A 16,400-nucleotide genomic window follows, 5' to 3' on the forward strand; every position below is an offset into this window, starting at 1 on the left:
TTTCAGATATACATTTTGTATTATTGAAATTATGAGAATTGACTATTTTATCGTTGTTGTTTCTAGTTTATGTAACATTTGAAAATATTTGCATTCGCAGTATTGACGCAGATCCTCAACACCTAGACACTGTGTCTGCAATTGCAGAGGCTGCCCAGACAACCTACGTTCGTGGGAGATGGGTTTATACTGATACTTCTCATGAAACTCAGTATAGAATAGTTCATCCTCTGTTGCCCGGTTCGGGAGATTATTCAGCGTTTAATTTGTTATGTGAGTTTGTCATATTTCATTCTATTAAGTTGTAATTCTTAGTTATCATTAGATATAAGGTAAATAAGGTTTTCACAGAAACACTTGCGTAAGTTCTTAAGCCATATAATGAGTGAAAATAATCAAAATAAACGTAATACACTGGAGGAGCTGTGAACAGCGGCTGGCTACGGGAAAGACTGGTTGCAATAATACCAGATAATTAAGATATGAAATGCATGCCACATGAGATTATATAAATGCTACATAGTATTCCCTATGCTCCAATAAACAAGAATACTTGCATACATGTATTCCTAACACAACATATATGCTAAATGTGTATTAGCAATAAAGGTACATATAACAATGATAATCATATATATACTGTATATGTAAATAATTGTTAGAAATGTTAGAAGAGTCTGTCAAAGGTCATACATGTAACTTTTTAGATACAGTACTGTAGTTGAATATAATAGTGTACGTATGTCTATACAGTCAGACTTTAACTTTTGCGGGTTTGACATTTGCAAGTTGGATTATTCGCGGGAAGTCCCAGGTATTCGGTAATGTAAGTTTTTTAGTTTTCACAATTATACAACACATATAGAACCTGCTGCTTCCTCCGATGCCTTAGATGACCGCGGAGGTAGCAGCAGTAGGGGATTCAGCATTATGAAGCTTCATCTGTGGTGGATAACGGGGGAGGGTGGGCTGTGGCACCCTAGCAGTACCAGCTGAACTCAGTTGAGTCCCTTGTTAGGCTGGGAGGAACGTAGAGAGTAGAGGTCCCCTTTTTTGTTTTTGTTTCATTTGTTGATGTTGGCTACCCCCTAAAATTGGGGGGAAGTGCCTTGGTATATGTATGTACAACACATACAGAACAGATGTTTATAGAAAAGATAATGAGCCACTACAGTATTACACAAGGACTTGAAAATTCATGTATAACAGTATCAATTTCAACTTACTTGTTTGCAGAGAAGAGTAAGTTGAAACTGATTCTGTTCTATAAGTAAATTTTGAATCCTTAGTAGAACAATGGCTCTGTCATCTCTATAAAGTCTTGTTCTGTATTTGATGTTATATAACTGAGAGTGCTTTTCTGAATACTAAGTATTTTCTAGTTATATTAGGAAATAAGGACAATAACTATTTTATTGTTATTATTATTATTACTAGCCAAGCTACAACCCTAGTTGGAAAAGCAAGATGCTATAAGCCCAAGGGCTCCAACAGGGTAAAATAGCCCAGTGAGGAAAGGAAATAAGGAAATAAATAAATGATGTGAATAAATTAACGATATATCATTCTAAAAACAGTAACAATGTCAAAACAGATATATCTGTTTTTGACGTTGTTAATAGTTTATATAGGACATGTCATATATAAACAATAAAAAGACTCATGTCAGCCTGGTCAACATAAAAACATTTGCTCCAACTTTGAACTTTTGAAGTTCTACTGATTTAACTACCCGATTAGGAAGATCATTCCACAACTTGGTAACAGCTGGAATAAAACTTCTAGAATACTGTGTAGTATTGAGCCTCATGATTGAGAAGGCCTGGCTATTAGAATTCGAGGACAGCTATCCGTATTTCACCGTAGGCTAGACTTTCAACATTTGCTTGTGTGTCTGTTACCTATGAACGTTAAGGTGTGATTGTTTATGTTATTGAAGTTTTGACTATCATTGTGGATGATCTTATAACTTTTTATATTGTTCACTTGTTTTGACTCTTATTGAAAAGGTTTTTCACTTTCTTAGTAGTCAACAGTGGTGGCGAAGAAGATGGCACCGACGCAGAGCGGTCTGGCGGATACAACGTTTGTGCCGGCCTTACGTACCTCAGTCAACTCGTCGATACTTTGGCATTCTACCTAGATGTTCCGTTACCAAAGAAATTGAATTATAGGTATGAATCGAGTCGAAAAGCTTTTTTTTCTTAGGTGTCTTAAAAGTTATGGTAATATTATATTATTTTCTGCTTTTTTGGTGCTGTTGTTAATGAAATTTAAGAAACTTATGAAAATCAAGAAGATTATTGGGTGGATAGTTTTATACAACATTGTCTGTTTGACTGAGGCCATCTGAAAATTAGGTAAAGTTAGGAAGTATTTTGTAAATTGTAGTACTCTGACAGTTTTTATTCCTGTCAAAGATGTGTTTTTCTGAAATAAAATACTTCATTGGCTAAGTCCTAGACATTTTGTTGTACCTTTAACAATGAAGTAGTACTTCTGAAATCAAATGTTAGTGATATTAATTGTACCGAGTGTTTCAATATGCTTTTGAGAATGCTTGCCCAATTTTTTACATGAACTACATTATGTACTGTAGTATCTTATGGTAACCTCAAATTTTACTTTAGCCTTAGTTATAACTATGCGATGTGCTAATGAATGGCTAAAGTCTATCGCATTACAGTGATATTATGCATTTTAATAAATCCTTTTCCTTTTTTCTCAGTGAATTTGGTAGACTTGAGCTGAACGAGCAACAGTTTGTGCGACGGGTTGCGCGTCTAAACACCAATGTTATATATCTGTGCTTTTCTCAAAATGTACCTGTTCAGCACTTAAGACCTACGCACACGACTCCCAATCTTCTGGCCTTGTTAGATGCCCAGGTTGCGGATTTAGGCAGGTAGGTTATTATAATACTAGTGTACACTACCCGTCAATAATAACGGCTAAATATTTAGATAGATAAGCACACTCACATCAACCCCCCCTCCTCTCACCAGGGTTTGATTACTCCCTCTCCCCCTACCCAAGGGACAGGGAGAGCTCAACGGAACCGGAAAGAATTATATATATTTATATATATAGCCAGACACTTTCTCTTCTCTAAATAGGGGAGATTGATACTATAAAAAATTCTAGCATTACCATATATAAATTTTAACTTTTTTTTTTTTTTTTTTTTGCATAGGAAGAAAATCTCTGCAGGAATATTTTTTGCTCTACTGAAAGAAAGCATAATTTAAGTGATTAAAATTTTGGTTTCAAAATTGGCATTTTATCAAATGGTATGAATATATGGTAAATAGTTTCAAAGACTTCCATCAGTGGTCTGCATCTTCATTTAAAAATAACTTGGGATTTTTTGCCTTGGCCAGTTATCTGACAATGAAGGAGTATTCACATAGCCTTTTCAAACAAATTGGAAATTTAGTGTTTGTATTTGAGGCTGTATAAGAAATTCTGGAATCTTTCAAAGAATAGATTGATTTGTCCTTCAAATTTTGTTTCATTTTGGCTGCCATTACTTATCCTAAATGTAATTTCAGATTCATAATTTACTCCAAGTATGCATTTAGTTTTATAACTGTTGTTTTAAGAGTAGTTTGTTCACCTAACTAACAAGCCTTCCGTTATTTGTAGATGGATATTCTTTCAGCAAAGCTGGAAGGTAGACAATTAGACTTTTTGGTGCGAGCTGGCAACCCTACCCAGCGATTGGGTAGGGGCTGGCTAGGGTTACTAGCCACCTTTATATATACATGTACTCACGGAGTGGTGGACTACTCACTTTTTCTCTTTAGCTTATAGAGAGCGAACAATAATAGAGGATAAGGTTTTATTATTCTCTAATTGATGCTACTCATTTCCTTCACCTGTTGTTCTTGGATGAGTATATATTAGTGTTTTGGTGTTAGTTTCCCTTTTTATGTAATACATAACGTTAGTTTCCGATCCTTCCAATTATTTTGAGATTTTATGGTCTGTTATTGATATTATCGCACATGCAAAACTGAGGTCTTGGCTGAAAATCCCCTTTGGACTGAGGAAAGATATCAATCTCGATATACAGTGACTCCATATTTGTTCCTTTTATAAGTAATTTGCATAAATAAGCACCGTGGGAGATATGTGTATTTTTTATAAGAAAGATCACAGACTTTCTATAAAATCACAGATATTGTATAGGGATTTAAGAGCTTTTTTGATGTTTGGGACAGTAAATTAGGAAGTGAACTCTATCTTGCTCTCTGAACAGGTTTTATTGAATATATGTTGTTTTCATCTCTCATTGTACTGTCTGATGTATTAATCTTCATAGAAATTCTTATAGTGTTGCCTTTTACAGACAGGGAAGCTTCGAAGTCAACGAGTCACTTGTCGAAAGCATGGAGGAAGGTATGGAGGAGGAAAATGCAGACGGCTCCGAATCGGAAGAGGAAGATACTGATACGCTTTCGGCCGAGTGGGAAACGGTAAGGACTCTATCGTTCAAATATGCTTTTGCGATAGTTTAAATTCTAAAGAGAAGGTGTAGATCTTGGAAAAGTCTCTTTTGAGGCTAGGAAAGTTTAAAATCTAAAGTGAATGTGTAAGATCTTGGAGAATTCTCTTTCTGGACTAGAAAAGTCTAAAATCTAAAGATAAGATGCAAATCTTGGTAAAGTCTCTTACAACTTGAAGGTGAGAGTATTACAAGAGTAAAGGTATACATTGAAGTTGCTTAAAATCTGCTTCTATCTTCCACTTATCTATTTTTAAATTTAAGACACTTTACTTGTGATTTTGATGAGAAAAATTGGAAATTACTGTAGGGTGCAGATGTTTCTCATATTTTACTAAATCATGGCGAGAACATAAAGTTTTTTTTTAAATTCACTTTTCATTTCCATATTATGAATTAGGTTATTTTATGTTGATTGTAATCTTACTTGTGCTTTTCATTTTTGATTCTATTTATTTTCATTCGTAGGTCCACTGGCCCGAAGGGCCCAGAGGACATATATCCATGGGCTATCCAAGGTCCTCTGGTACTTACACAGCTGTAGCTCAGAAATTGTTTGAAGGATTTCCTTATAACTTGGTAGGGGTGTGCTTTCTTCCCTAAGTCCTTGTATCAATGCAGAGTTTATTTACAAAGTTCCCTGTTTTAGCGGGCTTATTGCATGCTATGCTTATCAACAATTGCATAGAGTTTACTTGTTAACTTTTACTTCCAGGGGTTTTTGGAATTTGGGTGGTGGGAGACTGTCTTCTTAAATCAAATGATTATTCGGTTAGCTTTTTGTTTAAAGGTATTCCTCTGTAATCGTTTCCCAAAATAGATCATCACTGATCTTATGCAGCCTAGGAGGCAAGAGCATAATAAACTATAAATTTGTGCTGTGAAAGACACTGTAATCCATTGAAAGATAATGCGCATGAAATTAAAAATTTACACTGAGCAAAACACTTATCGACTTTGCGGGCAAGTCCAAAACAGAAGGATGACCTGGAGAGCGCGAGTAGTAGGTGTCGGTGGGGTAGCCCAACTGTATTCTCTAGGGCCTGTCACGGCCCTCCCCTTTGATGAAGGGATTATCTAAATGGAAGACAGCCTGTGAATAGTGGTTTTCACACGCCCTTGTTAAATACACGACACCCACAAGGTGATAGCGCGAGGGTTGTAACCTCTGCATTCCATGCTTTTATCTTTCTCTAGTATATTTGGAAGATTTATATTAGAAAAGTGTAAAGAAGGACCCTTTTCACCGGCCGTCACAGGTCTCTCTCCAGAAATAGATTTTTCCTTCGTCAAAATCCCTTTTTTAAGCAGGTTGGATGTATTTAGTAAGTCCCCTACTTAAGAACAAGAAGTGTTTCAATAATGGGTTCTTATATTGAAAAGTTCCTGAGTTCAACATACGGTAATTAACCATTGTGTTCAGTTCGTAACCTCCGTCCCCTTTCCTAAACTCACTATTACTGTGAGCTAGCCCACATGTATCGGGAAAATTTTCAACTATTAGGGCCTAATAAAATGCCATTAAGAAAAACTTTAGTGAGTTTGTTTTATATTTTGCACTTATATTAATAGTTTTTAATTTATTACTCACTGGTTCTTAACTTTGAAAATTCTTAAGTTGAAATTTATCGTTTAGCAGACACTAAAAAGTTTCCAGAAAGACATCAAAAGTTGAATAATCCTTGATAGAACAAAAAAGTAGGGATCAATGAATAGAAGAGATTCATTCTAAGACAGTATGAAAGACACAGGAAGGCAACAGACTTTGAGGAACAGACGGGAGAATGTAAAGATTATTGAAGAGGGGGATTTATGTTGAAAGTAGTATTGTTGAAATGTGTAATTTATACATACAATAATACCCTGCCCTATGTCATTAACCCTTTTACCCCCAAAGGATGTACTGGTATGTTTCACAAAAGCCATCCCTCTACCCCAATGGACGTACCGGTACGTCCTTGCAAAAAAATACTAAAAAAAATTTGTTTTTCATATTTTTTGATAAGTTTTTGAGAAAATTCAGGCATTTTCCAAGAGAATGAGACCAACCTGACCTCTCTATGACAAAAATTAAGGCTGTTAGAGCAATTTGAAAAAATTATACTGCAAAATGTGCTGGGAAAAAAATAACCCCTTGGGGGTTAAGGGTTGGAAATCTCCAAAGAGCCTGGGGGTAAAAGGGTTAATCTTTTTTTAGAATTTGAGGTATTTTTGCTTATTTTAATTTTATTTTTAAGGCACAAATTAGACATTAACCCTTTTACCCCCAGGCTATTTGGAACTTTCCAACCCTTTACCCCCAGGGGTTATTTTTATTTTTCAAGCACATTTTGCAATATAATATATTTAAATTGCTTTAACAGCCTTAATTTTCGTCATAGAGAGGTCAGGTTGGTCTCATTCTCTTGGAAAATGTCTGAAGTTTCTGAAAAAATTATCAAAAATATGCAAAAAAAAATATAAATAGCAGTTTTTTGCAAGGACGTACCGGTACGTCCATGGGGGTAAAGGGATGTGTTTTGTGAAACGTACCAGTACGTCCTTTGGGGGTAAAAGGGTTAAGCATATCATAAAGTTGATAATCATTCATTGATTAATTGTTTGATTAAGCAAAGTAAAGAAGCTAATAGCGATTCAATCAAGATACATGCACGTACTTGTACTGTACTGTATACAGTACCTTCGAGAAGGATAGAAATGGTTTCATCAAACGTAGCGTTATATTTTTCTTTTGTATTTTATATTTTTTTTGTGTATGTATACTATTATTTTCATACTGAATGTATGTATATTTTTAATTTTCCTTAAAGAATTTTGTTTAGTTTGCTTTTTTTAGCCATTTTTCATTGTTATTTTGCAACGGAGAGACCATCCGACGTAAGGTCGTGTAAATCGTCTTAATGTGCATATAGTTTTTATATTTAATGTTTAACCCTTTAACCCCCAGGCTCTGGAAATTTCCAACCCTTAACCCCCAGGGGGTTATTTTTTTCCCAGCACATTTTGCAGTATATTTTCTTTAAATTGCTCTAACAGCCTTAATTTTTGTCATAGAGAGGTCAGGTTGGTCTCATTCTCTTGGAAAATGCCTGAATTTTTTCAAAATATTATCAAAAATATGAAAAAAAAGATAGCATTTTTTTGCAAGGACGTACCGGTACGTCCATGGGTGTAAAGGGATGGCTTTTGTGAAACTTACCTGTACGTCCTTTGGGGGTAAAAGGGTTAAGGATAAGCAACGTAAAGTCGGGAATGTCTTGAGGCGAAACGGCGTAAAGAGTGGCATTGCCTATTTATATCGTGTGTAAGATCGACTTTTAACAGAATTAAGGTACACGGTATCCTGTTTTTCACAGGAGTTACAGCTCAAGAACTCCCACAAATGTGTCTTTTAATTAATGAGGGTCAAATTCCAGAAACCCTTTGCAAATAGTTGCTTTTCAAAAATGTGTGCCATGGTTAACCTATCATTCCATAACATACAATAGACTAACATATACTGTAAGTGCAGTATACATTAATCTGTCAATCCTAACAATAGTCAAAAGTATATTAATTCCAGTTTTTCATTTTTTTATTTTTATTTAACCCAGCAAATAATCTAATTCATAAAGACTTACAATTCAGTAGTTGGCTATTAAGATCTTCAAGATTACTGGACAATATTTCAGCATGCATCAGTCATTGTATATACATCTAATACTGTATCAAGAAAAATATTATTATGTTATGGATACAATCCTTTAAAGTAATTATCAATAGGATAAATAAATACACGGTGATTTATAGTTGTAAATATTATTTCCATGAACCTCTCCTGATTTTCATATTGCTTCTCCCTTTGAAGCCCTTTCCTTAGCTCTCAGTAGGCTTAGGCCTCTAGTGTAGTATTGAGATAATCTAGCAGCTAATGGCAATAGCCATGACTTGAGTTCACAGCACCATTTTGTATCTTTCAGTCTGTATAAATATTGTATTATCTGGTCGACTTTGTGTATGCTTTATTTCCAAATTGATAAAAGGATCATTTAGGTTAGTCGTGATTTTGAGAGATGTTGTCTCTTGGATTCGGTAGCAATAACTGTGTAGATTGTTGAGGAGGGCTTGGGAGGAATCCGTAAGGGGGACAAGATGAGAGAGAGGCAGTGAATTAGATGGTGAGTTAAGGCGAAGGATGATATGGAGAGAAGAGGTTTGACGGAAGAGGATGCCTTTGATAGAAGGCATTGAAGAGGGCACATTAGGCAACCGACCCCTTAATGTGGGGATAACGGTGGGAAAGAAGAAGACTGTGTAGATTGTTCAAGAGAATTGTGTCTGGGTGATCACGTCCTGCCTTCTCTCTGTGGCTTGTGATGTGGCCAATATTGTGATTTATAAAATCTTTGTGAGGAATGTAGAAGCGTTTCTGTTGTTTTATTGAAATATGTTCAAGTAGTTGCTGACCAAAAGGAAAGTTACAAGCATGAAAGAAAACTAGCTATTAGTTTATGGGAAAATCCTGAGATATCTAGACTAGTTGCTTATAATAGGGATGATGATGATGCCACTCCAGACATTAATGAGTCTAGCCTTTATAACTGAGATTCAGAAGCTCTTGTCATCCTTAGCTTCTTTTGTGCAATCTAAGAAGGCCATTAAGTCTTCGACCAACGGCAGAATCTCTAATCTAGCCTGCCCAGTTTTGAACCCAAGCCCAACTCTTCAAGTTTTGCCTAGTGGGTCTAGTTTACTACTCAGTAAGAGTTCTGTTAGTGCACAACATATAACAGGTTTGAGAGCCTCTCTTAGAGCTTCAGATTTTATATTTACTCTTGATCCTTCTTCTATGAAACCCTAATTTCTGCAATTCGGTCCAGTCTATTGGATCGCTAAATAGCTACTTAAAAGACCAAACTGGTAGTCCGGATCCTAATGTCCCTCTGCTCACTGAAGTAAGCGGTCACAAGCATCCACTTATTTCTTATATGAATGACGTAGCATATCGTATGATTCCTATGAAACAAAGTAAGGGGTTTGAATAAACCACTTGAGATTCTTAATACAGTTTATATGAACTGAGGACAGAGAGTAAGTGTGTCCCCTAGACATGAGACCGAAATCAAACGAAGGATGAGCATGGGATGGAGAGCATTTGATAAACAAAATTAGACTGAAAAGTAAAATACCACTTTCTGTAAAAAGAAAAGCATTTAATCAGATGGTTCTATCAGTATTAACATTTGCATTGGGAATATGGAGCCTTAATAAAGCTTTAGAACGAAAGCTAGTTACAACTCAAAGGGCTATGGAAAGAATAAGGATGGGAATAATACTACGGGACAATAAAAAGAATAACATGGAAATGAGAGCAAACTAAAGTATTGGATATTCTAACGTGTAAGGAAAAGACATGGGCAGAATATATAATAAGAATTACAGATGATAAATGGATATTGAGAATAAAAGAATGAGTCCCTAGAGATTGCAAAAAAGCAGGGGAAGGAAGAGAAGACGTAGGATTGACAAGCTTAGAATTTGTGGGTGTAGACTTGCATAGAAGTGAACTATGTATCACTGGATATGCATAGTATAGCATAACAATTCAGAAAGGAAAGACACACACTTGTGTTTCCCTCACAACCCATAGTTGCAGCCTTCCAGATAATAAAATCAAATGGTTAATCTCTTCTAGAGTAACCAATGCAAAGTTTCCAGAGGAAACAGGTGGAGCTCACACCTAAGCAATGATTTTAAAATCCTGGATAATAGACAGGAAAGAACTCACTTTCCTATCTGTAGGGCAACAGCAAAGGACTTGTGCAAGAAAACACAAAAGTGTTAGAACACACAGTGCTGTACCAAAACCCATACTATAGTTTTCTTCTTACAGTATATGTTATATTGAAGAATACTGGTACAGTATAGGAGGTTACGTGCCGGCCGGCACACACCATGACTAGCTTTAAAGTATACTACTTAACAGCTATAAGGCGGCAGAACTCTGGTTCAAATGCATGTGCCGGCCGGCAACAGCCAATGCCGGCCGGCAACTACACAAGGTAGTACCCAGCTGCCGGCCACACTCTTGGTGACCGGCAGACAAGGGCTGACATTAGCCGGCCGGCAAAGGTACAGGACCGATGCCAGTCGGCAGAAAAAGAACCAGAGGACTACACCCGCCCGGCTGCCGGCCTCATAGGCCGGCAGTCGGGTCGGGTACAGCACTAGAAGAAAATAGGATGGATGCCGGGATAAGAGTGTACACTACCTCCAAGCCCGGCAATCCGAAAGAGTGCATATAAGGAAGGGGAGAATCTAATTCAGGCTTCCTGACCAATGCCGTCTGGCTCTACAGGCAGGCATGGAAGAGGGACCAAGGGAGGTCCGGGCAGCACTCAAAATATAAGACCCTTGCCGGCCGGCAGCTCTGCCGGCCGGCAAGGGGCTGAGTCAATCCCACATCCTAACCTATTCTAGGTCCAGATGTAGAACGACGTACAGTACTGTAATGGCTAGGCCATTACGGAGATAGAGGGGGAAGGGACAAAAGAGGGTCCTACCAACCTTGCTTTAGTGACAGATCACCCGCAGCCAAGAAACTTATCTCAGCCTAAGGGAGATCCAAGGGGGGAGGCCAGCAATACTTGCCAGCTCCCAGAGGACCAAAGCAAGGAAGGTGTTGCTACTCCCAGGGAAAGAAACTTATCCTCCCCCGAGAACAGCAACAAGGACTAGTCTGGTAGATCACAAAAGAAGGAATCATATCCACAGAAACCTTCAGTAGTGACCTAAGGAGGCTAAGCCACCTTTGTCTGTGTCAGGCCAGCGAGGGAGACTCTACCCCAAGCCAGACAAACACAGACTCAGACTAAAAAACTCTGTTGTTCTGTCCCTCTTTGAACCAGACTTACTGGAACAGGAAGGTACAGTAACACCCCAGTATAGTTTTATCGAAAATAAATTCGGAAAAAACCACTTAGGGATAAGCCCAAGGCTTAAACAGAGGGAAGGGGATTGCATACCTTCTCCGAAGAAAAGAAAGCAACCGGGGAGTATGAGAAAGTATACTAATGCTCCATAAGCAACTTAGCCTAGGCACCAAGAGAATCGATTACCTATTTCACCGAAACTCACTCGTATACTATCTTGGAAATATTCCACACAATCTTAAATGTATAAAACATAGCCTAAAGCTTCAATAAAATTTTAATACACTCGGAAAAACCAAAATCATGCATGAAGTACTAGGACCAAACGACTAGGCTACATGGCCTAGCGTAGGCCAGAATGGCGAATACTCCGCCAAAATAATACTAAGCACGAAAGGAAATCCTATGTAATGCTAAATAGCTAAATTTTATTAAAGCAAAACAACCGGGAATGTCGCTCTGACTAACTAAACTTATACCTAGCGAGCGACAGCGTCCATGACGCCTCCGGTAGGCTACGGCTCTTGTAACAAAGATTAAACCTATTAATCACTCAAAAATTTACCAAGAGCCTACATTTATACATAAAAGACATGGTACTCAACTTATCAGAGGCCGACGAAGACGGAGAAGCCATGAAAAGCAGAATAAATCCAAGAATTGCGAGAAACACAGGAAAAAACACTGAGTTGTTAAGCTACACAAAAAGGAATACAGATGGCGCCAGGCACGCTTATGAATCGGGAGATAGGGAGCCTTGGGAGCGGCTCCCCCTTTTTTTTACCCGAATTCGTTTCTTGCCAATTGCCCCCTGCGAGACGAAATCTCTGTTCGGGATGCAGATTGCCATGTGGCGTGTCAAGAATACGTCCTCTGATATGTCGCGATATCCCTTTCAGGAGGGATATTCGCTCCAGGAGTTAGAATTCTGGTACCTTAAGGTAAATTCTCTGGGAATATCGCCGTAGTTGTAATATACCCTAGGAAGCTACCCTATAGGAACTTCCATCAGGACGACATGGCTTGAGCCCAAAAAGACCATAAACAGACAGGAGTGGAATGATATATCTGAGGCATTTGTCCTGCAGGGGATAATGATGATGATGGTAATACTGTAAACCAAATTTCACCAAATGTATCTTTCCTAAATCCGTCATTGTGTCTAGAGATTTGGAATTAGTGGGGACGACTGAATGTGGAAATGTTTGCAATATTACTGAACAAAACATACAGAGGAATTTTGTTCACCAGTTCCAGATTCCTTACCATGGAAGGTAGATGCCCTTTTACAGGACCGGTTGAATCTACACCTGTTTGGTTTTCCACTGTTTGTCATGATTCGCCAGATGATAAATAAGTTCTGTCTCCACGATCAACAGGTTGACTTATGGCGTCATTTTAGCCTCAAAGCGAGGGGCTTATAGATCTGTGGCCTCTTTTGTCTGAATGCCCATACAGAACCAACCATCTCAGACAACCGATTTTGAAGTTTGCGCTTCCAAACCAATACGTGCTACAACTAACCGCATGAAGACGGTCTGCTGTCCTCTAATTATCTTGTGGATGATTGCTTGCTTTTATAACTTATACTTAGGCCAGTGTTGAAATTTTATTTTTTTATCTTTTTACTTATTCTTGCTATACATCTTTAAATATGTGGTACAGTATGTAGTTGATTTTATATCTTAAGTTTGCATGATCAGTTTTCTAGTAATTTTCATAAGAAGAAGAGAGTTTTAAATATATTTAAAAAAAATTCAGTGGAAGAACATTTTCTTTACCTGTATTTAAGCCTTGTCACTTCTCTCTTAGGTAAAGATTTAGCATTTGACACATGAATATTAATTTCATATCAGATAGAATGAGGACCTGAAGTGACTTTAGCTAGAAAATAGTCTTAAAACTTGAGTTTTAATGGGTCAGTTTTGTCATCCTAACATTTATTTCATTGGTGGAATAGGCTGAAAATGTTAGCGTTTTATCTAGCTGATTTATATTAATCATTGCTGTGGGTCTATCAAATGCTACCATGTTCACTTTTAGTGTTGTTTCTCAGTTTGTTTTGTTCTCTTATGTGCTATTTCTTTTCCATATGCTGTACTGTAACAGTTTTGTCATCCTAACATTTATTTCATAGGTGGAATAGGCTTAAAATGTTAGCGTTTCATCTAGCTGATTTATATTAATCATTGCTGTGGGTCTATCGAATGCTACAATGTCCACTTTTAGTGTTGTTTCTCAGTTTGTTTTGTTCTCTTATGTGCTATTTCTTTTTCATATGCTGTACTGTAACTTGTTGTAAATTAAAGACTACAGTATTGGTTGTCTTGATATGTTTTAAATTAAGAATACAATATCAGTTATGTAGGTCCTGTAGATTTAATGGATTATACTCACCATAAATGTGGTCTCCCATTTCCCATAACTAGTGCATTGTAATGTTTGAGAAGTAAGTACGTATAGTAAACAAAATGAAAGACGGAACATGGTGTAGTTCATGTGGCTCTGTATTTTCAGGTGCCAAATCTTCCGTTAATCGAGCCTCCCAGCATACCAACGCATCAGGCATATTCTACATTTAATTCTACGGCCATATATTCCCAAGCCAACGTTGGACAGTTTGGGCACGGTGCTGCTGGTTTAGGTGGCATGGCAGCTGGCGCAGGCGGCATCGTTACGTCGGCGGCAGCCTCCGTTATGTCTCTATTCCGAGGTCTTGGAGGAACTCAGAAATAATTCAGTTTGCGTAGTTTTTTTGGGTAATGACGTACCTTTTCACTTCCCTGGACCCTTGATGCTGGGTTGTCATTTAATATGTCAAGTACTTTCTTGTGACGGAGTGTCATCAATATGATGTCTCAGTATTAAAGAGTGTTGGAGTTAATAGGTACCATTTTCGCTTAAGTTTTGATTGCATTTCTTTGATTATTTATGACCTCCTACCTCTGCTGTGGTACCTACACACACGAGTTATTGAAACTACAGAACACTTTAAAATTGAGAGTTTATGTAGGACAACTGAATATACATTTGTTACACACTTTGGTGCTATTATAAATGTGTGCAATTGTTGATATAGTAATATGCTGACATAGAATTTCTCCTTTTGTACAGTGTTTGGATTTTACTATTCAATTTGAGACCGTGTTTTTTTTAAAGTTATGTCAGTGTATTACTCTTCTATCATATCTTAATTTAAAAATCTATTGTCCATATACAAAGTGACTATTGTTGATGTTCACATCACCAGCAATAAGACATATTTGTACATTTTTCAGGTTTTTCTACTGTACAAGAATTTTTTTTTTACTAATTTCTTAGTTTGTTTTATACTACTTTTCATATTTTTTGTGTTCTTAATTTTTTGCCTTTGAATATTTCCATCAAAATATTTATCACAGGAAGCTAATTTGTATAGTGTATAGAAGCTTTAAACACACTCATCGATAAATTGTCGTTAAATACTTAGAATGTACACCAGTATACTATTTTTGATGTTTCAAGGTTGGGTTTTACATTGTGAAGCTACCGTTCGGTTTAAATCTATATGAAGTCGAGATCCAGAACCATAAAATTGGGATTTATCTTACTCTTTTTCAAGATTAGCACACAGGAATTTAAATCGGTGTCTTATTTAAATAGTTGGGCTAAAACTTGTGTGTGATTTTTGTGATACGTTGGCTTAATCATCATGAATTATTTTACAGAAAAAGTAAGTTTCTTAAATTTTCTAATTGTCGTTCACAAAATTCTTTACTCCGGCCATAATTATGTTAAGTCAGCATTGACCAAGTTTTTGCTATGCAAAGGTAACCAACGAATTAGAACCATACTTTCGGAACCGCCAAAGATGAAATCCTTGTTTCGACTCATGTTTTGATAGAGAATGGTGTCTTGATAAATGCATTTTATCAGATATTTCGAGTTATGAATTTTGTTTTAATGTCTTGCTTTGGTAACCAATGAAAAATAGTATTGTGCTCATGTGCCAAGGTTGTGAGGTAAAGGGTCTGGTTAATTTTGTCACAAATCGGTTGAAAATAACTAAATTTTTTCCTAATGTTTATTTAGGAAAGTTTTGAAGAGTATTTCTAAAATATATTTGTAATAGCCTTTCAAAAATCAGTTTTATATTGAAAAATTTCACTAATCAATAGTTATTTTCACATTGATAAAAATACTTCACAACTGTCAATGAATTGATTTTAAATTCATGAAAAAGTCGGCAAGTGATGAGCACATAAAATTTTCTTTTGCTTTAGTTTGAGTGTTTGTCTTCTGGATAGTGATAAAATTTGTATTTTCATCAGATATTCTTTTTTACATTTCTTAACAACTAAAACCTTCTAGTCTGCTCCTACCATGAGAAAATATTGCCATTTGATTTTGTTTCCCTGGGCAAAAGTCTCTAATTCCAGACATTCATTGTGATGTAGAATACCATTATTGCCTTTAATGTTTATAAACGAAAAAAAGTGTAACACCATTTTTCTTTGTATGTATGATGATGGTATTTTAAGTTTACATTTATACAAGTTTTTAGAACCTTTTTTACTTGTGATATACTGTAGTGATTGTACAGTTGATATACTTGCCATTAAAATCTTTTTGATACATAAAAGGGGTTTTCTTTAATAACTATATAAATAACAGGTGATAGGATGTGTAACGACTCCTTACTTATCCTTCTCCTTAGTGGAGTAGACTGGGTAAGGTCTGTTTGGGGTGCAGATAGCTATGGTTATCTTAGGGTACATCCCTGATTATACATGATATCTTTGGATAGTCGTTTCCGGGGGGTTGGAACCCTGTGATACCTGACGGTAATTCTCTTGTAATATCAATCGCAGAAATATTATACTGTAGAAGTTGCTAGAAGGAACTTCCATCAGGACGACATGGCTCGAGCCCAAAAATAGATTTTTCCTACATCAAAATCCCTTTGTTTTTACACTAAAACAGGTTTTCCAAGCTTATTCAAG

At 36.7% G+C, this 16,400-nt stretch overlaps 1 protein-coding gene across 3 annotated transcripts in view; it reads left to right on the top strand.

The window, feature by feature from the left end:
• Atg14 (autophagy related protein 14) overlaps nucleotides 1-16,039 on the top strand; it is a 50,441-nt gene extending 34,402 nt beyond the window's left edge. Inside the window, exons 7-12 of one of the 3 annotated variants that reach the window (XM_068367628.1) lie at nucleotides 101-273; nucleotides 2,027-2,174; nucleotides 2,729-2,905; nucleotides 4,352-4,478; nucleotides 4,976-5,086; nucleotides 13,936-16,039. In XM_068367628.1, the coding sequence (XP_068223729.1) occupies nucleotides 101-273; nucleotides 2,027-2,174; nucleotides 2,729-2,905; nucleotides 4,352-4,478; nucleotides 4,976-5,086; nucleotides 13,936-14,154 (955 nt within the window). In that variant the 3' untranslated portion in view covers nucleotides 14,155-16,039. The remainder of the gene's footprint in view (nucleotides 1-100; nucleotides 274-2,026; nucleotides 2,175-2,728; nucleotides 2,906-4,351; nucleotides 4,479-4,975; nucleotides 5,087-13,935) is intronic. The other 2 variants (XM_068367629.1, XM_068367630.1) reach the window with 2 other exon arrangements.
• Nucleotides 16,040-16,400: the final 361 nt, after the last annotated feature.

Source organism: Palaemon carinicauda, chromosome 45 (assembly GCF_036898095.1).
Source record: "Palaemon carinicauda isolate YSFRI2023 chromosome 45, ASM3689809v2, whole genome shotgun sequence".
Taxonomy (NCBI): Eukaryota; Metazoa; Arthropoda; class Malacostraca; order Decapoda; family Palaemonidae; genus Palaemon; species Palaemon carinicauda.